At 30.4% G+C, this 26,981-nt stretch overlaps 1 protein-coding gene across 1 annotated transcript in view; it reads left to right on the forward strand.

The window, feature by feature from the left end:
• The first annotated feature begins 483 nt into the window (after window positions 1-483).
• The window catches only part of LOC115885802 (protein toll-like), a 51,036-nt gene continuing 24,538 nt past the window's right edge, over window positions 484-26,981 (forward strand). Inside the window, exons 1-2 of the mRNA XM_030904824.1 lie at window positions 484-502; window positions 11,770-13,177. Of these exons, the coding sequence (XP_030760684.1) occupies window positions 11,789-13,177 (1,389 nt within the window). The 5' untranslated portion in view covers window positions 484-502; window positions 11,770-11,788. The remainder of the gene's footprint in view (window positions 503-11,769; window positions 13,178-26,981) is intronic.

Genomic DNA, 26,981 nt, shown 5'->3' on the forward strand with positions numbered 1-26,981 from the left:
TTTCAAATTACTAAAATTTTTAATACTGCCCAGTGAAAGCTACAGTTAAAATACCAGCAAAAATGTGATTGTGTCAATGTCAAATTTGATATCACATTTTGATTACAATAAATTGAAGATATCAAATAGAGAGTAATTTTGTATAAAATAATTACGAATTTTACAACTGCTGAAAAAGTTATGATGGTTAAACGGCATTTTGCTGGGAATAGTATTCCCGCTGTGTGAGATATGTTCGCAGCTGTCTCCGAAAAGCCTATACCGAATAAGTCAACAGTTTAAAGAATAAACCGGAGGTTTGAAACTAAAGGCACTAAGATATTAAGCATATGGAAGTGTGAAGACAAAATAATTGATCAGGAAAAAAATAACAATGACTTGAATATTCTTCATCTTAAAGAAAAGAAAAACATTGACTCCCGTTTATTGGGGATATGGTAGGAAAGGATCTTTCGCCAAACGATTTCTTCCTGTGAAGCACACTCAAAAACCGTTTTTATAGGTATATTAAATACAGAAATTTGGACTGAAAATTTTGAATGAAAAAATATTTTGGGCTGAACAAGACATCTCTGTGGAATACTATAAATTCTTCTAAATATACAGGGTTGTTCACCACATACGACACGGAATATTATAGCTAAACGATTAGATTTTTACCAATTGTAAGTTTTGGGTTCGTTAAAGGTGTATTAGAGCTACAATTAAAAAATATTTTTACAAGATACAGAGTGTCCCAAATAAGTAAAAAATATTATAGTTGTATTTTTTTAAATGGAACACCTTGTATATTGTTCTATTTTTAGATTCTACGGTTGAAATAAAGGTAAATTTAATTAAGGTTTATCACACTTAAACCTTATCGTTTTTGAAATATTTTCAATTTTATGAACTTGCAGTAAAAATTTTAAAGCTTCATTTCTCCAAGGGTATCAAAGTTTTTAATACTAAATATTTACTGAAGATTATTTATTGATCAGATATTGTGTTGCAATAATAAAAATTTTACTACCTTATACAGAGTGTCCAAAAATTTATATTAAATAATTACTAGTTTTAAACGGCAATAACTTGTTTAATTTAAATGGAACATCCTATATATTTTACGTGAATCAGATGCACAGTGTAATTGTCTGTGAAATTGTATTATTCCATTTTTTACCCATCTCTTCAAGTTTTCATAGAAAGTGCATTTTCTTATAATTTAGACCTCATTTATCACTATACCCATGGAATATTGACATTTTAGCTTATTTTTAACAATGTAACAAATTTTTAAAGGGTACAGATACTAATATTGTCGATATAGTTTGCTTATTTAATTAAAAAATAAAAATAAAACTGTTTAAATATTTTTTGTTAAAGAGGACCAATTAATATGATCCCAGTATTCAAACTACATTAAATTGATTGTTTACGTCAAAGTAATAACTGTTCCAAATACTAAAAAACTGAATTTTGTGTGTGTATTAGACACTGTGGTAAATAGTAACACCTTATAAATTTTATTTCATTTATTGACGAATGCTTATTTATAAAAACAGAGACATTCATTTTCATAACTTATTATTATATTGATTTTAAAAAGAACTAAAATAAAACAATTTACAAGTATGTAATTAACTAACTTTTGATGTTTTTTTGTAAGAAATAATGGTGGTATATTTAATTGGTATACTGTTTTACAAAGATTTAAATATTTTTTTGTATGCCAATGGGCTTGCAATATTTACCACCTGTACATTTTGTACATATTATGGTGCTATAAAAAAATCTGAAATGTCAATATTCCATGGGTATAGTGATAAATGAGGTCTAAATTATAAGAAAATGCATTTTCTACGAAAACTTCAAGAGATGGGTTAAAAATTGTATAATACAATTTGATAGACAATTACATTGTGCATCTGATTCACGTAAAATATATAGGGTGTTCCGTTTAAATTAAACAAGTTATTGCCGTTTAAAGCTAGTCATTATTTAATATAAATTTTTGGACACTCTGTATAAGGTAGTAAAATTTTTATTATTGCACCACAATATCTGATCAATAAATAATCTTCAGTATATATTTAGTATTAAAAACTTTAATACCCTGGGAGAAATAAAGCCTTAAAATTTTTACTTTCATAAAATTGAAAATATTTCAAAAACGGTAAGGTTTAAGTGTGATAAACCTTAATCAAATTTACCTTTATTTCAATTGTAGAATCTAAAAGTAGAATAATATAAAGGGTGTTTCATTTAAAAAAATACAACTATAATATTTTTTACTTATTTGGGACACTCTGTATCTTGTAAAAATATTTTTAAATTGTAGCTCTAATAGACCTTCAACGAACCCAAAACTTACAATTTGTAAAAATCTAATCGTTTAGCTACAATACTCCGTGTCGTATGTGGTGAACAACCCTGTATATCTATGTTCGTATATTATAAATTCTTATAAATATCTATATCTATTCTATTCTGGAATACTAAAAACTTCTCCCCTTAACAGTTTTGTATTGTGAGGCGCGAATTTCACAATCATTTGGTTTATTGTTTGACTGTGAATGGGGAATTATGTAAACATTTTATTAATTCTTAAGTTTCTTGTGCTGTAAATATTTCGTTATGAACGAGGCTTGCGAGTGATCGAGTAACAAACAGCAAACAAGTCATACAACGCGAATACTATTCTCAGCTCCACTAATTCTTTTGTAGATGATCATTCAGAAAATCAGAAATTAATTAATAAAATTCAGAAATAGTAAATCCAGAAAAAAGTTAACCACTTTTTTCAAACCATAGAAATTCTTGTAAACAAGAAAAATGTGACATCGCATTTGACAATAACAAAATCAAATTTTTGCTGTTATTTTAATTGTAGATTTCACGGGGCCGTATTATAAATTATTATTAATTCGAAGATTTCGAATTATAATTAATTTGAAGTTAGATTTTTGTAAATAACTTTTAGATGCCTATTCCAAATAAAACGAAATTCTAGACGACAATACAACTTTAACGCCTCTTCAAAAAAGTCTAATACAATTTTGCATAAAATGGGCTCTTTCACTATATTTTGGAATTAGCATAATTGAATAAAGCAATTAATTCTAGAATTTTCTGCTATCTCACTTTCGAAAAATTTGAAGTCGTTCTCGAAAATAAATAAAAACAAAAAAGCCCAGAATAAAAATCCGCACTTTATTTTTAATACGTCACACCATGTTGAAAAGCGGCAACACGGCCGGGCCACCATGCTGACCCACCACCACCTCCACACAAGGCAATTCAACCTTTTCCAATATGGCGGAGATAGAAGTGCTTTATTTGGCGCGTATTTTAAAACCTGTTTTATTTCCAAATAGACATTTTTCACACAAATGTCGGGTTAGATTACGTAATATTTCACTAATTTTTTAATATACAGGGAGTCTAAAGCTCTCCACATAAGTATGGAATTTTTTGTATTATTACTTTTATGAAAACATCAGTTAGTTACTTTTTATAAAAAGGTCTGATTTCTCAGAAAATAAGTAGGTAGTGTACTAGAGTGTAAATATTCAAACTTGAGGCAGCATATATAGGGTGTTCAAAATCATCGGAAAAAGAAATAACCAGAAATATATGACAGAAAATAGCAATATAAACTAAATATTCAATTGCAAACACTTACCTACCATAGTTTAGAATTTACTGCACGTTTGATAAATATATATACTATTATGGACAGTATAGGAAGTTACTTGTCTTAGTAAAAGCCTTGGTAAATACTCTTGGTGTAAACTTGGTGTATAAATTCTGACGTATGTGAGGGGCAATTGTGACCTAAAAAAAGACTTACATCCAGGCCATTTATATTTTCAAATGTGAATGTTGTCAATATCTTGTGAGGTAAGTGTAAGCAGTAGCCATAACTAAATCCTCACTAGGGTAACAGAGGCTTTGGCCTTTGGCCTTTTTGAGGCATATTTAATGCACTTCTTACTCGAGAACTACTAGTAGAAGTGAAACTATCTCTTTTAATAGCTGTCAACCATTTTTTAAGAAGCTCGTCATTTTTGGGGAATATAAAAGCAGAAACCTTGGGACCCCCTCTATAATTCTCGTGACAATTTGGAATAGAGCATATAAAAGGTATGCTACAATAAAATGTTAATACCTACCCTTTAATACCTATCTTTTGATTTTTGTAAGTAACCATTATAAAGTAATATGCAGACTGGTGAAGGCTTTTTACTCATTTAGGTGTAATATCTTGATATATACTTCTAGTTCTTACCTTAAAATAATTAATAATAGAGGAGTACGGCAAGCACAAAAGTTTGAAGTTCCCTATGTGGAATGTCTGGTTTGGATTTTTATTACACTGTTATTTTTTCACAATTTTCTGATCACACCATGCACTGAACACTAAGAACTAAACAAACGTGCTGCAGAAGTACAACAAACTAGAGATAATTAATTATTTCTGGTATGCAATCGGAACGAGAAACCACTACCGGCTTTTCAGTTTAAAGTAAACAATTTAATAATGCGCTGCCTTCGCCGCCATATTTGCCTTGCCCATATCATGTTGATTGGCCTTGAGTTGAGGTGGTGCTGGTCAAATCAAATCGCAATGTTGCCAGTTGTTGGCTGGCGCACGAGCACGGTTCTACAATGTGATTGGGCATATTTTTCATACGTCATCAATTGGCGCTTTAAAATAATTTCAAATTAAAGCAATTTTGAGGGCCTATAACAAAATTATTCAATGTCATGGAACTAGGTTTTTTTGATAAATATACTGAAAATAGTCTTCTTTTTCAGATTTTGTTCTTGAATTGGGTATTTTATTTTTTGTGAAAGAGCCCATTATCTGGGGAGACAATATCTGACATTTTCAAAATTTATGGTATTTCCTGTCCCGCGTTCCGATGCTCCACACGGTATAAGAAGGAAACCCAGATTTTGTATAAATTCTGTATATTAAATTATTATTTAAAATGTTGAATTAAACGTAACTAGATAATAAGTAAATCTGAATATACTAAATTTAAAATATTTAATATTATTATGTCAATGTTTACAATTTAAAAATTGTTTCATAGAATAGACAACTGTTTACATCGTGAACAATAATCTACTCACCATAATTTAAAAACTTATAAATATCACTACTTACAACTTATAAATATTATTTGCAGTCGAATACATGAAGACAACAAAGTTTATACTTTTAATTTAGAACTTTCGTTTTATAAAAAAATATATACAGTATGTCCCCGGATTGTTTTTACAAGAGGAAAAACTTTTTTTAATTGACATTTTGAGAAAAAAGCATTTTTCATAAAAATGTTTGCTTGTTCTAGAATGGTTAATTCCGTTTGTACTTTTCCAAATTTCCATACCGTTTTAGAGACAATTAAAAGAAACATGAAAATTTGTTTGAATTTTTTCCTAAAGTCCTAAAAATCATAAAGCGTTTCTATGGTAATATAATTTGGATGGCATTCTTGAAGGACGGCATTGTTAAAGTGTCACATTTTCCGATATCTATTATTACTCTTTCCGTAGCATTTAACTAAATAAATTATATGCCATTTTAACATTATAAAACAGTAAAAAATATGACGTTTATTAAAATTCTATCAATAACAATCTATCAAAGAATGAAAACAAAATTATACTACCATGGAAACGCGTTTTGATTTTTAGAACTTAGAAAAAATTAAACTATATTTTCATGTTATTTTCAATTTTCTCTAAAACTGTACGGAAATTTGGACCAGTATAAACGGAATTCGCCATTTTAGAACAAGGTATTTTTTTATGAAGAATGCTTTTTTCTGAAAATGTCAGTAATAAAAAAGTTTTTCACACCTTATTGTAAAGACAATCCGGGGACATAGTGTATATTAAATCATAGAAATCAAATAATGTTCGCCAATATTTTCTCCTGTTATTTATAGAATACTAGCATGAACCCGCGACTTCGTTCGCGTCGAATTAATCATTTGTAATGGTAATGATAAAGCAAAGCAAGAATTCCCATTAACATACTAACTGGATAAAATTTTCTCACATTTATGTCAGCATGAGAAAAAATAATATGGCGATATTATTATATAACTTCGTAATATTTGAGGGGTAATTTTATCTCGTTGGAATTTGATTTTCGAAGAATCCGTTTGCCAAAAATAAGCTTTTTACGTCCAGCAGTTTAAGCAGAATCGTGATTATGATAAATCACGATTCTGCTTAAACCTATTACTTATTTACCCTACCTTATTACCCAACTTTTTGGAACACCCTGTATGATTTTTTTAAAAAAATTTAAAATATGTAAAAAACAAAATAAATTATGCGTGCCCAAGCGTTTTTGCGAAAGACTAACCGTTTTTTAAATAACAAATACTGTAATATTTGAGGGTCGTTTTCACCCTCTTGGAATTTGAGATTCGAGAAGCCCCTCCTTATCGAACCTCTACACCCCACAGTCAATCCGTTTGCCAAAAATCAGCTTTAAACGTCAAGCAGTTTAAGCAGAATCGTGATTACTCAATGGTCATATTTTATGAAACACCCTGTATAAATTTTTAAAAAATCTTAAAATATGTAAAACAACAAAATAAAATATACGTGTTTAAGAGTTTTTCCGAAAAACTCACCGGTTTTTAAATAAAAATATTCTAATATTTGAGGGGTTGTTTCAGCCCTTTAGAATTCGAGTTTCGAAAAATTCCTTCTTATCGAACTTCTACACCCTAAAGCAATCCGTTTTCCAAAAATCAGCTTTTACGTCAAGCGCTTTAAGCAGGATCGTGATTAATCAATGACCAGATTTTTGAAACACCCTGTATACATTTTTCAAAAATCTTAAAATGTGTAAAAACAAAATAAAATATACGTGTTTAAGAGTTTTTCCGAAAAACTCACTGGTTTTAAATAAAAATATTCTAATATTTGAGGGGTTGTTTCACCCCCTTAGAATTAGAGTTTCGAAAAATTCCTTCTTATCGAACTTCTACACCCTAAAGTCAATCCGTTTTCCAAAAATCAGCTTTTTACGTCAAGCGCTTTAAGCAGGATCGTGATTAATCAATGATCAGATTTTTTCGAAACACCCTGTATACATTTTAAAAAAATCTTAAAAAATGAAAAAACAAAATAAAATATATGTGTTTAAGCGTTTTTTCCGAAACTTGACCGTTTTTTAAATAAAAATATTGTAGTATTTGAGGGGTGATTTCACCCCTTTGGAACTGGAATTTCGAAAATCTCTTCTTATCGAACCTCTACACCCCTAAAGTCAATCCGTTTTCCAAAAATCAGCTTTTACGTCAAGCGCTTTAAGCAGGATCGTGATTAATCAATGACCAGATTTTTGGAAACACCCTGTATACATTTTAAAAAATCTTAAAATATGTAAAAACAAAATAAAATATACGTGTTTAAGCGTTTTTCGGAAACTTGACCGTTTTTAAATAAAAAATATTGTAGTATTTGAGGGGTGGTTTCACCCCTTGAACCTGGAATTTGAAAAATCCCTTCTTATCGAACCTCTACACCCTAAAGTCAATCCGTTTTCCAAAAATCAGCTTTTACGTCAAGCGCTTTAAGCAGGATCGTGATTAATCAACGACCAGATTTTTCGAAACACCCTGTATACATTTTTAAAAAATCTTAAAATATGTAAAAAACAAAATAAAATATACGTGTTTAAGCGTTTTTTCGGAAACTTGACCGTTTTTTAAATAAAAAATATTGTAGTATTTGAGGGGTGGTTTCACCCCCTTGAACCTGGAATTTCGAAAAATCTCTTCTTATCGAACCTCTACACCCTAAAGTCAATCCGTTTTCCAAAAATCAGCCTTTTACGTCAAGCGCTTTAAGCAGGATCGTGATTAATCAATGACCAGATTTTTGGAAACACCCTGTATACATTTTTAAAAAATCTTAAAATATGTAAAAAACAAAATAAAATATACGTGTTTAAGCGTTTTTTCGGAAACTTGACCGTTTTTTAAATAAAAAATATTGTAGTATTTGAGGGGTGGTTTCACCCCCTTGAACCTGGAATTTCGAAAAATCCCTTCTTATCGAACCTCTACACCCTAAAGTCAATCCGTTTTCCAAAAATCAGCTTTTTACGTCAAGCGCTTTAAGCAGGATCGTGATTAATCAACGACCAGATTTTTCGAAACACCCTGTATACATTTTAAAAAATCTTAAAATATGTAAAAAAGAAAATAAAATATACGTGTTTCAGCGTTTTTCGGAAACTTGACCGTTTTTTTAAATAAAAATATTGTAATATTCCACCCCCCTTTTTACCCCCTTAGGGGATGAATTTTAAAAAATCCTTTCTTATCTCACGTAAACATCATAAAAGGAACCCCTGTACAAAATTTCAGCTTTCTAGGGTCAAGGGTTTGGTCTGGGCGTTGATGAGTCAGTATCAGTCAGGACAGTCAGATTTATATATATAGATATCATTCTACCTATTACAATTTTTATTACTATAGAAAAAGCTATAATGCGCTGTATCTATGCAGACAGTTTTGCTTTTCATTTCGAAGGAATGAATATGCCAATACCTATTATTTTTATGTTTAAAAATTTCTTTGTTACGAATACCACAAAATGATGAACAAAACTGTACATACCTTCTCATTACAAGATATCTAACTGTGTTAATTTTCGCAATTAATCGGATTTTCCATCTGTAACATTATACTCTACAATATTGTTATTATACGTCTATAAGTATATTTAATAATGTATTTTGAATAAATTAAAGTAAAAACAATACAAGCATACAACTAATGACGCTTGGTGTTTTGTGCGAGAAGGTATTGGTATTTAATTTTTTTATAAAGCATTTCTTTTTTACCTGCTTATACAGGGTAAGTCTTAAATTAACAAGAGCAAATATTTTTAGGGGTAGTATATTTCGACGCCAGAAACACGGTTATGAGTTTTTTTTTCGAGAAAAAAATCGGAAAGTTTGCAATTTTTTGAAAATTTTTTTGAATTTTTTTTAGTTTTTAGTTAGTAAAAACATAATTTCTTAATAATATGGCAACATAACTGGTAGATTAAATTTACAAGAATGAAAACCCAGAAAAGATCCAGTGGTTTTCAAAATTTTAACAAAAAATCATATTTTTTTGTAAATTTTTGAAGATAAATAACTCGGTTATTTTGGACTTATTTGAAAAACGATAAAGAGAAAATATGTTTCTTTTATAATGATCTACCAGCCCTGAAAATATTTGCCCTTATTTAAGACTCACCCTGTACAGGTAAATGAGTGCAAATATTTTAAGGGATAGTATATCTCGACCCCAGAAACACGGTTATGAAGTTTTTTCCTGAAAAAATTGGAAAATTCAGAATTTTTTGAAAAAAAAAATTGGATTTTTTTTAGCTTCGAGTTAAAAAACGAAATTTCTTAATAATATGACAACATAGGTAGTAAATTAAATTTATTTACAAGGAAAAAAAAAACCAGAAAAGATCCAGTGGTTCTCAAAATTTAAGTAAAACTTGTTTTTTTATAAGTTTTCAAAGTAAAATAATGTTAACTCTACTAAAATATTTTCTTTCTACTAGTTTCTTTTATCGAAATCTACCAGCCCTCAAAATATTTGCACTTATTTAAGACTCTGTATAAATATAGTGCTTAATAACGTTTTTAGTGACATAGGACGATGCTATAATCTTTATTTTCAAGAAAATGTTCCAAACCAAACTAAGGTTAAATAAGATTCCCAAAAGTGGGAATTATCATCAGTGATGGTTTTCTTATGTAAACTTTACGCGCTATAAATACTTGAGAACAAATTAATATGTGGAAACCGTTTTTAATTGCGCTCAACTTTTATATCAAAAATGATTGTTTCATTTATTATATCTTGGATTTGAAGGTGTGAGGATGATATGCTAAGCTGTTTTGCAATCTAACTAAAAACGCTGCTATTTTTTTAAGAATCAGCCTATTTTTCAAACTCTGCTTAGTTTACAGATTATATATATTCTTTTTGGTTAATGTTATGATTTTATATTATTGTTTTAATACTAAACTAACCACTTATTTTGGTTTGTTTGTATAATAACCCTTTATGATTAGTTAACCGAAATTGCAGGATTCTTAACTAGTTTAGAAATGAAGGGAACGGCCTCTGTAATTGCGGTGTTAGTATTACTTTATTACCATTTACACTTCTTTGAATATGAGGTTATAACTTTAGAGAATTTTTTTATTTACCATACGGTTTTTTACATTTTGCAATTTTTTAAAGATCCAAACTACTTATAGGTACGTATTATTTAACTTCGTAACTTTAAACTAACACTATAGGGTTTTCTGCTATTTTGAATTGTTTAAGAAACTAGACTTATATAGATTTAATTCTGCTTTGTTATTATATTTAACCGGAAACTATCGGGAATGTGGTCCTTCGATATACCGCGACAGGCATCTCATGTGATCGTAAGCACAGGAACCTCTCGCTTCGACTGCTTGCCTGCTTGTCATGTTTTTCGTGTTTGGCGTGTTCGTTTGGGCTGCTCGCGAGCAATGTGCACACACCTTAAGGGACCAACCTGGGGCACTGGGTCAACACTAAATTATTTTACATCATGTTGTCGTTACAGAAATCATGTCGTTACAGAAATAAAGAAAATAAAAGAATACTTTATAGTAAATAATTAAACAACTTAGGAAGTGATATTGGTCGTTAATGTTTAATTAGTTGATATTTAACAAATTCAGCAAATTTGTGTGAGTTTTATAACTAAAATATACAAATAAAAATGAAATTTATCATATTGCTATAACTTACCCTACCGCTACTTTAACAGGAACCAAATTTGATTTTGTAAACTAGTTGATAAGTAGCTAAACTAGCTGTTTTTTTGATAAACGGTAAACCGTCATAAAATCTCTATTTCAACAAGATAACTTTTTGCTTAGTAATAACTCTAGACTGTTAACAAACTGCTGATTACCTGCTAAGCATTTGGCAATATTGAGCGAATTCCTTCAAAATAACAGCGCTTTCAGTTAACTAGCAAGTGTGCATTTTAGACTTAAAATAATAAGCTTCAGTTTCATAGCTTCTATCATCGAAAATTTTACATATATATTTTCCATATTCGTGTGTATTCATGACTTTGTTAGTATCATGCTTAACTTGGTTCATAAACCAAACTATCTTTAAATTTATTCTATAATTTGATTCTGTGACTAAAATCTTTAATATTTTATCAATGACTTGGATTTTTAATAATGCTTTCGTGCCTTCCTATGAGGTATGTGTCTTATATGTTAAACTCTTTGTATTTAAGTATGCAAAACTTTTATGTTGAATTCCCATTTTTTTTTAATATATGTAATTTACAAAATGTATATCGAAATGACTATTTTTTTATTGAATATATTAATTTATCAGTATTTTCAAGAAACAGAGCCTCAAGGAAAATTAATAGTTTCAACCAACCAAGCATTGAAGTTTCAACGAGTCGCAAGACTAATTTAAAGAAAATTTAAAATTTCTTCATTTAAAATTTAAATCAAAAACATCATGGAAGTTTAACATTACAGTTTTATTTATTTTTTTTTGATTTTGAGCAAACCTATAAGCAGCTGGATTGATGACAGAGGCAAATTTCTGAAACATTCTTCCAATTACTCTCAACAGCTATAATTTATTGTTTGAAATTCTTTCTTACTTTTGAAAATTTCGATATTTCAACAAACACAAATATTTACTGTATTTTTTTTCTTTTCAGATGTGCCACAACGTCTAGTATGTTTCTAACTTTGAAAACTAAATTATTAGTTACCATACTTGTAATAATTGGAGGAATAAACGCACAGCGATGTTATAAACGATGCAATTGCCTGAAGAGTAAATCTGCACAGAAAGCAGCAATGTGCAACAAAAACATAACTTACCTCAACATTCTTGTCGATGAAAAAGGAATAGGAATTAGTTGTCGACAATTATTTCCAGAAGATATTAAAGACACTGTGATATTCGATGCCAAATACTTAACATATATTAACGAAGAGTCTCCAATACCATTGGAGTCTATTGTTAAAAAGTGCCAAAAGTCCAAACAGCGGAATATACAGTACGATTTAAACATGCTCCAATTCGACAATATAACTATAAGTAGCAGTATTTTCGAAACTAATCCTCACATTTCACATTTGAACATAAGAAGTAATGTAAATTCAAATAATACGAAGAATTTTTTCAAACTAGATGCAGACTTTTTGAAAAATGCCTCTCATTTAAAGGTCCTGACTATCAAAAATAATAACTTAATGTACATGGATAGCATTTTTAAAGAATCCTCTTCGATAGAGATTTTGGACTTATCATCTAATAGATTAGAAAACTTCAGAGCAAATCTTTTTGCAGGGTTTGAAGACTTGAAGTCACTAATCTTACAACAAAACCAAATCACGTTTTTGAACAAGGAGATGCTAAATGGATTGGAAAATATTACATATATTGATTTAAGTCAAAACAAAATAAATAAAATTGAGAGAAATGCATTTGATGATTTTTCAAATCTTGAATATCTCAACATTAGTGCCAACAACCTGTATATTTTACCCAATGACCTTTTCAGTGTTTCCATCAACATCAAATACCTGGATTTAGCAATGAACGAAAATTTGTTATTACCAGAAAATATATTTAGTCCTTTAGAATCACTGACATCTCTCAATTTGAGCAATACAAATTTGAAAGAAATTTCAAAGGATTTTCTTCAAACGAATACAGATTTGCAAGTTTTGAATTTATCAAAAAATAGTATTAGTGAATTGAAAACCGATGCTTTTACGAATTTGTATAATTTAACTCTTCTGGACTTAAGTTACAATAAACTGCAATATTTACCAAATACAGTGTTTTCAAATTTAGGGAAAATAAGAAAAATTTACCTGAATGACAACCGACTCACTAAGATTGGTGTAAATATTTTTTCACATCTAAATTACTTGGAAATTATTGATTTAAGTGGCAACTTAATTGTTGATATCAAAGAGTCAGATGAACACGTTAAATGCAATGAAGTTATTTTAAAAAATAATCTTCTATCAAGATTTCCAGCATTTTTAATATACAATGCTTCAATCTCGAACTTGGATTTGTCGAGAAACCTGATAGATGAATTTGTTTTGGTAAGTATTCAATTTTAGTACCTATAGAAACTGAGTATAGTCTGTCCAATGACAAGATCCTTGACAACGATAGATGTGTCTGTCATTTTATTTTCAAAGTAGTTTATTTTATTTTACTAAGAAATAAGATTGTACAATTGGAACGCATAACAGAAAATTAAAATATTTAAAATTTGAGTGACAAGTGATTATATACTTCAAAATATTGTGAAAAAACTGTATAAAATTGAAAAATCTAATCGCGTTATTTTATTAAAAACAATTACAGTATGTGTTAATACAAAACAAGCAATGGTGTATTAAAAAAACACCACATACCAAAAAAAGTATAAAAAGATTTCCTGATTTCAAGCCGTGTTTCAAGCCCAAGCAACTTCCTGCATTTATTTTTACATTTATCAATATAACTTATGTAAAAATAAAAAAAAATATTACAAAGGAATAAAAAAGACACAACATAAATAAAACAAAATATTTTATTAATAATAACACTTACTGACTTGTATACCTTAACAGTTTGTTAATTAACTTTAATTTTAATTTTTGTCAACCAGCACCTTTTGACATTATCTCTCTGCAATACTAAAATTTATTATTTACCTATTGTATGCTGCTATGTTACAGATATTTTAGTTTTTGGTACCATATACGAAATGATATACAAACTTTATTTGTGGCTAATACAACTTTCTGGCCATAATCTCTGGAAAACTGTCTCTGGCGGTCCCTAGGCAGCAAATATTAGCTGTAAACTATGGGCTGGGTCAACACTTAATTTTCACGCGAATATTTCTCCACTTTTAAACCTTTTAAACATTTTAAAAACACGAAACACACGTAATAACAGAGTCCAAAATGCAAAATATTTATCATTTTTATGTGACATAATTTGACACTAAATTATAACCTATAATTTGGAAAGAGTTTGACAACTCTCAAACTTAAACCAATAAAACTGGTTATAAACAACAAGAGATGACGGATTTATACAGGGTTGTTCACCACATACGACACGGAGTATTGTAGCTAAACGATTAGACTTTTACAAATTGTAAGTTTTGGGTTCGTTTAAGGACTATTAGAGCTACAATTTAAAAATATTTTTACAATGTCCCAAATAAATAAAAAATATCAAAGTTGTATTTTTTTAAATGGAATACCCTATATATTATTACATTTTCAGTTTCTACAATTAAAATAAAGGTAAATTTGATAAAGGTTTATCACACTCAAAACTTACCGTTTTTGCAATATTTTCAATTTTGTGAAATTGCAGTCAAAATTTTAAGGCTTCATTTCTCCAAGGGTATCAAAGTTTTTAATACTAAATATTTACTGAAGTTTATTTATTGATCAGTTATTGTGTTGCAATAATAAAAATTAGACTACCTTATACAGAGTGTCTAAAATTTTATTTTAAATAATTACTAGCTTTAAACGGCAATAACTTGTTTAATTTAAATGGAACACCCTGTATATTTTATGAGAATCAGATGCACAATTTAATTGTCTATCAAATTGTATTATACCATTTTTTACCTATCTCTTCAAGTTTCTGTAGAAAATGAATTTTCTTGGAATTTAAAACTCATTTATCAACATACCCATGGAATACTGACATTTTTTAGATTATTTTTAAAGATGTACCAAATTTATAAATACTACAGATACTAATATTGTCGATATAGTTTGTTTATTTCATTAAAAAATAAAAGAAAACTGTTTAAATATTTGTTAAAGAGGACCAATTAATATAATTCCAGTATTCAAACTACATTAATTGACCGTTTGCGTTGATTAATAATAATTGGTCCAAATACTAAAAAACTTAATTTTGCATGTGTATTAGATAGTGTGGTAAAAAGTAAAACCTTAAAAATTATATTTCATTTTTTGACAAACGCTTATTTATAACAACAGAGACATTCACATAACTTATTATTTTATTGATTGCTGATTCAAATCCACATTTATTTAGAATAATTTATTAACGAACTTAATTAAGTATGTAATTAATTAGTGTTTGTGCGGAAATAATGGTGGTATATTTAATTAATGGTATACTCTTTTATAAAGACTTAAATAGTTTTCTTTTTGCATACAAATGGGCTAGTAATATTATCATTTTACTAAAAACGATAATATTACTAGCCTGTAGTAAGAAATAATTTAAAATAAATTTTTAAACACTCTCTATGAGGTACTATTATTTTTATTATTGCAACACAATAATGGATCAATAAATAGACTTCAGTAAATATTTAGTATTAAAAACTTTAATACCCTTGGAGGAATGAAGCCTTAACATTTTTACTGCAATTTCACAAAATTGAAAATATTTCAGAAACGGTAAGGTTTAAGTGTAATTAACCTTAATCAAATTTACCTTTATTTTAATCGTAGAAACTAAAAATGTAATAATATACAGGGTGATCCATTTAAAAAAATACAACTTTGATATTTTTTATTTATTTGGAACACTCTGTATCTGGTAAAAATATTTTTAAATTGTAGCTCTAATAGTCTTTCAACGAACCCAAAACTTACAATTTGGAAAAAACTAATCATATAGCTACAATACTCCGTGTCGTATGTGGTGAACAACCCTGTATATCGGGTCCGTCTCAAAAGTGGCTCCCCCCTATAATTTTTTTTATTTTTTCAGATAAAAATACGAGATTTGGTATGGTAGTATATGACATAAATTAGGAATGATTGACGTATTCAATTGTTTTCGGTCACTTCCTGTTTCACCGGAAATTACTACAACTTTTGATTTTTAAATGGCACCACCCTCGCTATTTTTTTACTTTATTCGATAGAAAATGACACTCTGAATCGAACGAGGTATCATATGTAAACTACTGACATATTCGCTCAAAAACAAATTGTATTTTAAATTTCATTCTAGAGTGCTATGGCTGTAAAAATATTAATTTTTAATCAAGGAGTCTTGAAAAAATAGATTTAATCGTCTAATGTTTTTGGTGTCTCGTCCTGGCCGGTTAAAAGATGCCCAAATCGTATTTTTAATCATATCTCACTTTTTCCAAATGGACTGAGGGTGGCTCATTAGCCTATTTGGAAAAAGCATTTTTTTACGAATAATTTGATACCACATACTTGGTATTTTGAGTCAAATTGTCGTTATGAACTGCATGTTACAATTTCAAATAAACCATATGCGAAAATGTCAAAAGTTGACTTATGAATAAGGTAAAAAAAATACCGAGGGTGCCGTTTAAAAATTTGTAGCCATTTCCGGTGAAACCGAAAGTGACGGAAAACAATTGAATATGTCAACCAATCCTAATTTATCTCATACACTAACATCCCAAATCTCGTTGTTTTATCTGAAAAAATAAAAAATTTATAGGGGGTGAGCCACTTTTGAGACGCACCCGGTATAAACCCATCCATAGTTAACTTAAAAAATATTAGAAAGTTTTTTTAGTTAAATAAATGGATTGGTATTGACGTCATCTGCTTTTTTTCTGTCATCGTCTGTCGAAATCTTACCTGAAAAAAAAACAACAGAGTATATAATAATTAGTATTAATAATAAGTTAGAAATTATGAATTTTAAAGTTTAAGAGATTGTGTTAACAAAAAAAGTTTTTTAACAGAATGGGTGGTTTATAACGCTGTTTGCACGGCAACCGTGTCAGTCTCCTATAAAGATCCTTTCGTGGAATGTTGTATACTAATGTGCCAAATATTACGACATTAAAAGACGAGTAAAAATAATTAATTGTGATATTCATATCTCTTCACAGAGTTGCCAATATTTACTATTGTACGTCTTTTCATTCATTCACGAAAATTTCTAATTTATTTACGAGTCATTACTGCATATAAAAATTGAATTTATATTTTTTATTTTAATTATGGTTTTGTAATGCATAAGTTAATTTTTATAATCATATACTAAAATATATTTAAAAAAATATAACAATTAAACATTCGAACTTTTTTTGCAACAATGATTATAATCGGAAGTCAATATCAATATTTTCTAATGCGAGAATAGTGCAAAATATGCTTTTTTATCTCAACTTCCTCTTGTAATCGGGAGATTAATATATTTAACAGAAATTGATATTTAAAATATAATTCTAACTATCTTGACCAACAATGTCTTCTCTGGGCCGAAAATCAACAAACTCTGACATTCAACTGTTTCCAAAACTTACTACTCCGCTACTCGCCAACATCAGCGGACACGGGGTGCAGGCACGGCGTGAAAATGACTGCCTATCATAAGGATCATAGGCGTCGATAACTTTCGGCCATTCCTGACTTTTGAGTGTCCTCAATCCTCTGAATCACACTAAAAGGACATAAATAACACAGGCCGACATGATTTTTGTAACACGAGTCAGTTGCAGAATTTCTTCATAAAAATATGCTTCTAATAACAGAAAAAATACTCCTGAAGCTCCTACACGTACCACTTTTCAGTTGCCTAATTACGCCTCTTTTTTGCAGGTAGTCAATTTTATAGATGTCAGGTATTAAGTCTAGGTAGATTCGTTTACATACAGGTAAATTTTATGATGGGATGATTGAAAGGGACGCATTTTGTGCACTATAATATATTGTGAAAAACATAAGAGAGTTCAGTTTTCAGTTGATTTTCGACGTGAGTTGTTCTATGCGTGTAGATAAATAGTACGAAAATGTCAAGTCAAACGCGCCGCAGTTGTAAAGTGTCTCCTGATCGATTTTGTTACATTTATGGAGAATTTATGGTGCAATCACAAGCCAGACCATTTTCTGAAAATGTGAAGAAAGCCTACTTCAAGTATTTTGGAGTTTTGGTTGGAGATCAAGACAAGCAGTGGGCTCCTCATGTGTGCTGCGTTACTTGTAGCGTGTCGCTTGTGCAGTGGATGAAAGGGAAGAGGAAAAAATGCCATTTGCGGTTCCAATGGTATGGCGAGAACCAACTAACCATTTTGACGATTGCTATTTTTGCCTGACGAAAACTGAAGGTTTTTCCAAAAACAAAAGCACAAGATCGAGTATCCCAATTTGCCGTCTGCCATACGACCTGTTCTTCATGGTGCAGATCTCCCAGTGCCGATCGCGCCCTTAGACTGGCAAGGTATTGTTTTGGAAGATAAGGAAGATATTGAATCAAACAGCTCTGGAGACCAGTGTACTGATCCTACCTTTACCCCAGAGGGCGGTTCCGACAAGCCACATTTGATTGTTCAAAGCGAGTTGAATGACTTAGTGCGTGACTTGGGGTTATCAAAGCAGCAGTCAGAACTTCTGGATCCCGGCTTAAGGAATGGAATCTGTTAGCCAATGAAACAAAAATCACCACTTTTAGAAAAAGAAATGCTCCGTTCTCTGCATTCTACAGTATGGAGGATTCGTTGTGTGCATGTACTGATATCGATGGCTTAATGCAGGAACTTTCTATAGAACATTCTCCCTGTGAGTGGCGCTTATTCATAGATTCGTCGAAATATAGCCTAAAAAGCTGTGTTATTGCATAACGGAAATTTAAAACCCTCTATACCAGTTGCCCATTCAGTGACAATGAAGGAAACTTATGAAAATATGCGCATGCTTTTAGATAGAATCAACTACAACTGGTATAAATGGCAGATATGTGGGGACTTGAAAGTTATAGGAATTTTAGTGGGACTTCAGGGAGGATTTACAAAATATTGCTGTTTTCTTTGTTTGTGGGACAGTCGTGCAGTAAATCATCATTATGTACAGAAAATTTGGCCAGAAAGAAGTGAATTTCAACCGGGTTCCCAAAATGTCAAGTATATCCCTCTTGTAGACCCCAAAGACGTCCTCCTGCCTCCTCTTCATATCAAACTTGGCCTCATGAAAACTTCGTGAAAGCTATGAATAAAAGAAGGTGATGGATTTAAATACCTAAGGCAAGTCTTTCCCCAGTTGAGTGATGCCAAATTGAAAGAGGGTATTTTTATTGGACCACAAATCAGAAATTGTTGGACGACACAAATTTCACAGACACGCTTACCAGGCAGGAACTCAGAGCATGGACCTCATTTGTTAGTGTAGTGAGGGGATTTTGGGAAACAATAAGGATGCGAACTACGAACAATTGGTTAATGAGCTTTTAGATGCTTATAAATCGCTTGGTGCCCGAATGTCTTTAAAAATTCACTTTCTCCATTCTCATTTGTCATTTTTCCCTGAAAATATGGGTGCTGTCAGTGATGAGCAAGGTGAGAGATTCCATCAAGACATAAGGACAATGGAAATTCGTTATCAAGGACGATGGGATCCAGCCATGATGGGTGATTACTGTTGGTTTTTGAAGAGAGAAGACGCGGTCCCTCATAAAAGGAAAAAGTAAAAGTTTTTGTTTATGTTTTGATCTCGTTTCGATTGTTTTTGTACTTTTTAGGTATAAGTAATGTTTGAGGAGTGTAAACTATAAAATATAATCGGTATATAGGCTTAAGAAGTTCTTAAATCATGTTTTGAATAGCTATCTTAATATATTGAATATTGTAATATTGAATGATGTTTTATTAATGTAACAAAAAAACCTTACGTGTTACGACTTTTTTTTTGCCACTTTCGTGATTAGATAGGTTCATTCTACCACAATATCCTATTGAGCTTTGTGTTACATCGAAAAAATTTTTTTTTGTCGGCCTGTGTAATCAGAACCTTTTAAATGGCATTTTTAAATGCTGAAATAAAAATATTTATTAGTTTTTTTTTGCTGCTGAGCCATATCTTTATCAGCTAATTGCTACCATTGTTACATCACACTAAAAGGACAAAAATAATCAGAATGGTTTAAAGGACATTTTTTAATGCTGAAATAAAAATATATTATGTTAGATTGTTTGCTGCTGATACTAGACAATTGATACAAAACCAATTGTCAAAACCTTATCAGCTAATTGTTACCATTATTACAACACACTAAAAGGAGAAACATAATCAGAATCGTTTAAAGGACATTTTTAAAAGCTGAAATAAAATATATGTTAGATTGTTTGCTACTGATACTAGACGATTGATACAAAATCAATTGACAAAACTTTATCAGCTAATTGTTACCATTATTACAACACACTAAAAGGAGAAACATAATCAGAATCATTTAAAGGACATTTTTAAAAGCTGAAATAAAAATATATATAGATTGTTCACTGCTCATACTGGAGCTACGTCTTATTTGCTACTTAAATATATAAAAATAAAATATCGTAACTCACTCAGAAACAATACTCAAAAACTCATGATGGACAAATAAATTATTCAGGGACAAAATACAATTTCAAAAGGTAAAATAAACGAATTACTTATTATATATTGGTGTTACACGCAATCTGCAGCTTGCGTGCAACAAAATAAAGTTAAATCTCAAATCTAAAATCTTAAATCTAAATTCAAAAATCTAAAAGATAAAATCTAAAAGATAAAATCTAAATCTAACTATGGGCCCACGCCTATTCTAGCCACTGGATAGGAGAGCAATCCAGGTCGAACTAACCAGACCGAATACCGGGACTCATCCCTATTTGCAAGTCTTGTCCGCCCTACTCACAAAGCGCCCAGGTGGAAAACTCATACCTTAGCAACCACCACACGCCTTTTCCAGCTATCATACTAACGTATACCTTGAAAAAGAGAGTACCGGGTAGAACTAACCCTACTCCTTTTTCCTATCCTAATAAACGTTTGAATCTACCATAACCAAATCCATAGCTTGCCAAACCTAACTATTCCACAGTACTTGTTCTGTGACCTTGCATGTCATACTAGGATGTTTCTAATTTCATATCAACCAATCCTCAGCTGCTTAGAAATTCAAATGATCCTGCCTACCATGGAGATTGATTGAATCCTATTAGCTGTGTCGAAGTGATCCTTAGCAGATCTAACGCTGAATATAGTTCGCTACGCATCCAATTTTTCTTTTATTCCGCTTGATATTTCGCATAATTCGCTACTAATTTATGCCGAAAATCGCTAACGCCGACTTTATCATTTACGCCCGGAGGGATAAACACAACTTATCCAGATACGCTCATTTTGCTCCTAGTGCTTAGTTCCCACGCAATCCAAACTGAATGTTTGAAACATTTTCAACCTGGATATCGTAGTGCAACTTGTTACACATACTAGAGATTATGCCTCTCTACTTGTCCCATTCCACGTGGATGTCTAACAGTATTCAGGTAGTGAGATATATGGCTAGTTTATAGTGAAAGTATTCGTTTTTTTAGGTAAAAGGGTATCCCTAAATGATTACTTTATTCGGGGTTGTAAAACTCATATATTAATGTCGCATAAAGATTTAAGTACATACCTAGGTAGCTTAGTTTATGTATTTTGAATTAAAATAATATAGTACCGCTTTACTTATTTTTGTTTACGCATAATATGAAAAGTGTATACCATTTTATATAAGATTAAGATAATCGGATTTGCTAGTTGTATATTAACTATTAGACATTTTTGTTAAAAACTATTTAAACATGTTTTTACCGAAACAATATTTTATTTCCGAGAATATTTATTTTATGTCGTGCTTTAGTACAGCGTTGTTGTGAAATCTACTATATAATAGTACTCTCGCGCCTAGAATTTTACCCATCTGGACATGTACATGTATTTCTAATTACAAGAAATTACGCTTTTATTAAAAAGTAGCCCTGTGTACTTTAATAAACGCTTCGTTCTTATCTTCTGCAAAATTTTACACAACTTTTTTAACATTCACAATGTGTCAATATATTACAACACTACTCGAAGGGTTATTTGCTATTAAATATGGCGTATACGAAGATTAAATTTCTTGAAATACTAGTGAAATACCTGAATTAAACTGAAAAACTCTGAAATATAATGAGGTGGTTAAAATTATATTATAATAATTGAAAAACTAATGTAATACTTATAAAATATGTGAATTTTTGATATAATTCTCAAGTGAATTTGCAAAACCTGAAGTTCGAAACCTATTTAACTTTTCTACCACGATGTATTTATTCAACTACATAAATAGGTACAAAACAAAATAACTTTCTTAAAGACTACGTTAAAAACAGCATCTTAAAATGAATTTTCAAATATTAGATCGAAAATGCGTGTATACTAGAAGGATTATGAGGTGTCTATAATAAATTAATATTATGCCTTAATAAACGTTTGATTTCATAAATGTTCAACTTTAAATTTTACATATCTACTATTTCTCTATTGTATTTCTGATCACTAAAGATAATTACCAAGTACATTCATGTAATACCTAGTATATTACTGATATAGCAATACTAGACTACCTAAAGTCGAAAGTTTCAGTAAAATGTAAGAAAAATTAAAAATATAGATGAAATATTAATAACATCTATAACTAAACTTAAAGTAATAAAATAAGTAATAAGTAAAATGGGGTATAATTAAAAAAATGTATATATGAAAAATATAAATTATATAGTATTTATGAAACAATCTATGGTCGGTATTTCTGAAAAACTGAAGACTTTTGAAGACTTTTTTTTACCTTTCCACATAAAGTCTTGAATATACCTGTATATACTTGATATATTTTTTTACATAATAAACAATGAAATTATTAAATTACTGTTCGACTTTTGTTTACTATTTTTAATTAAAAAGCTCAACAAAATATTTCAACGCACAAAAATAAAAATCATGTTTGAAAACCACCGTTCCACGCTTCGGCTTGATCAAGAAGTTTAATGAGAATAAAATAACACATACTCAACATAACTAATATACTAAATAACACATAACTCTAGAAATTTTATTCCTAAGGAGGACCATAGATAGATATTTATTTAACTTTTAATTTTAACAATAAAATTTTACTTTTCACGTGAAAAACTGTTTGTTTGTGCTTCAAGCGAAATCGACCCTTATCAACCGACTACGGTAGCGCCCTCTCTTCGAGACCTCTTGAACCACGAGGCGATTCATATCACAGAAATCGAAAAATCCGAAAATCCGAACAATTACTTTAAAAAAACTGAAATCTGTCTCCATGACAACAATTTTTACTGTATAAAAATACTACCTTAGAATTTATCTTGTAATTACCTTAGTATTTATCTCGATTTTTTTCTAGCAATTTTTAAAATACCTTTCAGAAGAGATTTGTTCAGATAATGTGTTGGCTCACTACCTTTTCCTGTTATCTTCCGGAGTCTGTAACTTGTAGGGGTGATATGACGCTTCTTTCCAGCACTGCATTTTTTTCCGCTAATATTTTCGAGCACTAGAGCTAGCAGAATGATCCTTCCGGTTTTCTTTTCGCGCTTCGTCGATCCGACGACGGTATATCCGAAATCCGAAGCCGACGCACAGTGCTTCGTCCCATGGACAAAAATCAAAAAATAAGTTAAAATTTACTAATATCTGAATATATAATTTTATACTTATAGCAATGTTCAACCATCCTGTATTTTATTTTTCATAAACAGCGTTTTTGTTAGCAAATATTTCACTAAAATAAATTTTGCGATCATTATCTCATCAGTGAAAAGAATAACATTCATAGTAGTTCTGTATATTATGGAGTTAAACGGGTACGTACTTAATTGAAAGCCACTATGGATATTGTTAAACAAGGTATGTACTTTACATTTATTTCTAAACAAGTTCGTGATTGTTTAGTTTTTATTTATTTTTTAAGATGATTCTTAAATGGGTATAAAAATTTTACGTTTTCAAACTTCAAAAAGGCATTTAAAAAAAACATATCAAAACATATAGTATTTATTGAATATTTTTGTTGCCATATTCATATACTTTTGTGGGATCGCGCCTGAATACGCCCCTGGCGTAGACCGCGCGCGCAAGGTCAAGCCGACGACGACGAGTGCAGCGCCGACGCGAGAAGAAGTCAGTTGAGTTTGAGTTTGATGGTGATTTACCTTGTCGGGAGCTGGCGCACGACGAACGACGAAATTACGACGAAAATACGACGCGATTATTAATCTATTTCCTTTATTTTATTTTGTTTAAATAAATAGTTAAATTTATAAACTCTTTAATTTCCTCTCCTGCCAGTATCCCACAAAATTTGGGGGCTCAGCCTGGGATATAAGAGAGGGAATTACAGTTTATAAATAAAAGTTGACAGTGAAATCAAGGTGAAATTAAAAGTAAACGACGTATAAGTAAAATAAACATTCAGTTGTGAGAAGTGTTAGTGTAGTGAGTAGTGCAAGTGACTGAAGATAAAGAGACAGAACAATAGACAGTGAAATAAAAACAAAAACTTGTTTAAAAGTGAATATAGACATTTTGATAGACAATTATTGACATTTTCGAAGGCACAAAGACATTATAAACTATTTTTACATCTATCCATCGTTTCATCCATCGTTAAGTGCTAATATATTAAACAAAAATGACCAGTTTGAAAGACATTTCACGAATATCAGACAATATTCAAGCCGCGCCTTTCGCTATAATAAAACTATTTCACAAGTTTCTCTATGAACAAGATGGTGACAGATCAAGTAGAAAAAGGGTCCGTAATTTCCAAGGTTTTTCTTACGAACAAGGGTCTGAACAATAATAATAAGATAGGGTATGCAAATATTTTTTTTATTAGTGATTTAACCTCCATTGCAAATATTTTATTAGTCGATTACACTGCTTCGAAAAATGAATTAATAAAACGTATTTGTGACCAGTTGCTAGATATAAATGCATTGAAATTGTCCATAGAAAACGCCGAACAATCTGAAGAAGAAGATGAAGATATAGAAGACCAGATTTCGATAATAAGCAACACCAGTAGTAAATATGTACCTAAAATTTCTCAGAATATTCTACAACCACACAGTTCGAACCATAATTTGAATTTTGCACTTACGTTTCGAGACGTTGAAGATATAATTAAACCTTTTGATGGCACAGGGCCGTATCCAGTAGAAAGGTGGGTACAAGATTTTGAAAGCACTTCTATTATGTTAGGCTGGAGTGATTTACACAAATTTATATTCGCTCAGAGATCTTTGACTGGATTAGCAAAACTTTTCATAGAAAGTGAAAATAATATTAAGTCTTGGTCAACTTTAAAAGTTGCTTTATTAAGAGAATTTTCATCTAAAATTAATAGTGCCACTTTACATAAGATTTTATCTGAGAGAAAAATGAAAAAAGAAGAAACAGTTTATGAATATTTTTTAAAAATGAAAGAATTAGCTAGTCGTGGTCCAGTTGAAGAAGATGCTTTAATTAAATATGTCATTGATGGTATCAGAGACGAAAATTCCAACAAAATTGTTTTATATGGTGCTTCAAACATTACAGAATTTAAGACAAAATTAAAAATATATGAAGAAATTAGAAAAACTAGTCGAAGTGGAAATCAGCAAAGATATGTAGCCAATAATGATCAGCAAATTACTAGAACAGTAAAATGCTACAACTGTGGTCAAAATGGGCATAAATCATCACAGTGTTCATCAAGACACTTAGGAACAAAATGCTTCCGATGTAATGGCTTTGGACATAAAAGTTTCGAGTGCACACAAGGTCAACAAAATCGCCAAAGAAGTAGTCCAGCACAGAATCATCCAAGAACGACATTCACGAGACCTAACAATCCTAATTCACCAGATTGCAACCAGATCAGTTTGCCAAAGAACGACTCTGTACATAAAATATTTTTGATAAATGGCCTTGAAGTAAATGCTCTTGTAGACACGGGTAGCGCAATTAACGTACTATCTGAAGATTTATACAGAGAGTTAGAAAATGTTTCCTTAAATCCAAATAAAATTATTTTACATGGTTTTGGACAAAGCAAGGTTGAAACCTTAGGATCTTTTGATGCAGAAATATACGTCGATAATTATCAATTTTTCACCCAGATTTATGTAGTTTCAAATAATGTAATGACTGAATCAGCAATCATAGGAAACACTTTAATAGATCAAGCAGAAGTAACCTTCAATCAAGATGGAATCACTTTTACGAAACTTAACCCTCTACAAAATATGATGTCAATAGAAGTCAGTCCTAATGAATTCGACATTGGTCCCATAAATTCAAGTTTAAGGAAAGAAATTGAGAACATGTTAGTAGAATATCATCCAGAGAAGATAAAAGAAACAAATATTGAAATGAAAATTATACTGAAAAACGATTCCCCTGTATATCATAATCCGAGAAGATTACCATTTCCTGAACGAGATATAGTAGACAAACAAGTTGAAGATTGGATTCAAGATGGTGTAATTGAACCCTGTAATTCAGAATTTTCAAGTCAAGTCGTGGTAACTAAAAAGAAAAATGGTTCACACAGAGTATGCATCGACTATAGAAAGTTAAACAGAGAAATAACCAAAGATCGCTTTCCGTTGCCGTTAATTGAAGACCAGTTAGACAAACTGCAAAATGCCAAAGTATTCTCGACATTAGATTTGAAAAATGGTTTCTTTCATGTTGGAGTTGAAGAATCAAGTCGAAAATATACATCCTTTGTCACACATAAAGGACAATACCAGTTTCTAAAAGTACCCTTTGGATTATGCAATTCTCCAGCTGTATTTCAACGATTTATCAATCAAATATTCCAACCATTAATCAGTGCAGGTATAGTACTACCGTACCTTGATGATTTGATAATTCCATCAGCAAATGAATACGAAGGCATTTCCAGACTTAAAACCGTCTTACAAATAGCAAGAGAGTATGGCTTAGAAATAAATATGAAGAAATGTCAATTCCTGAAACGCAACATAGATTTCTTGGGTCATGTTATAGAGAATGGCAAGATTTTTCCCTCTAAATACAAAACTGATGCTGT

Source organism: Sitophilus oryzae, unplaced genomic scaffold, assembly GCF_002938485.1.
Source record: "Sitophilus oryzae breed Bouriz unplaced genomic scaffold, Soryzae_2.0 scaffold_41_pilon_pilon, whole genome shotgun sequence".
NCBI lineage: Eukaryota > Metazoa > Arthropoda > Insecta > Coleoptera > Curculionidae > Sitophilus > Sitophilus oryzae.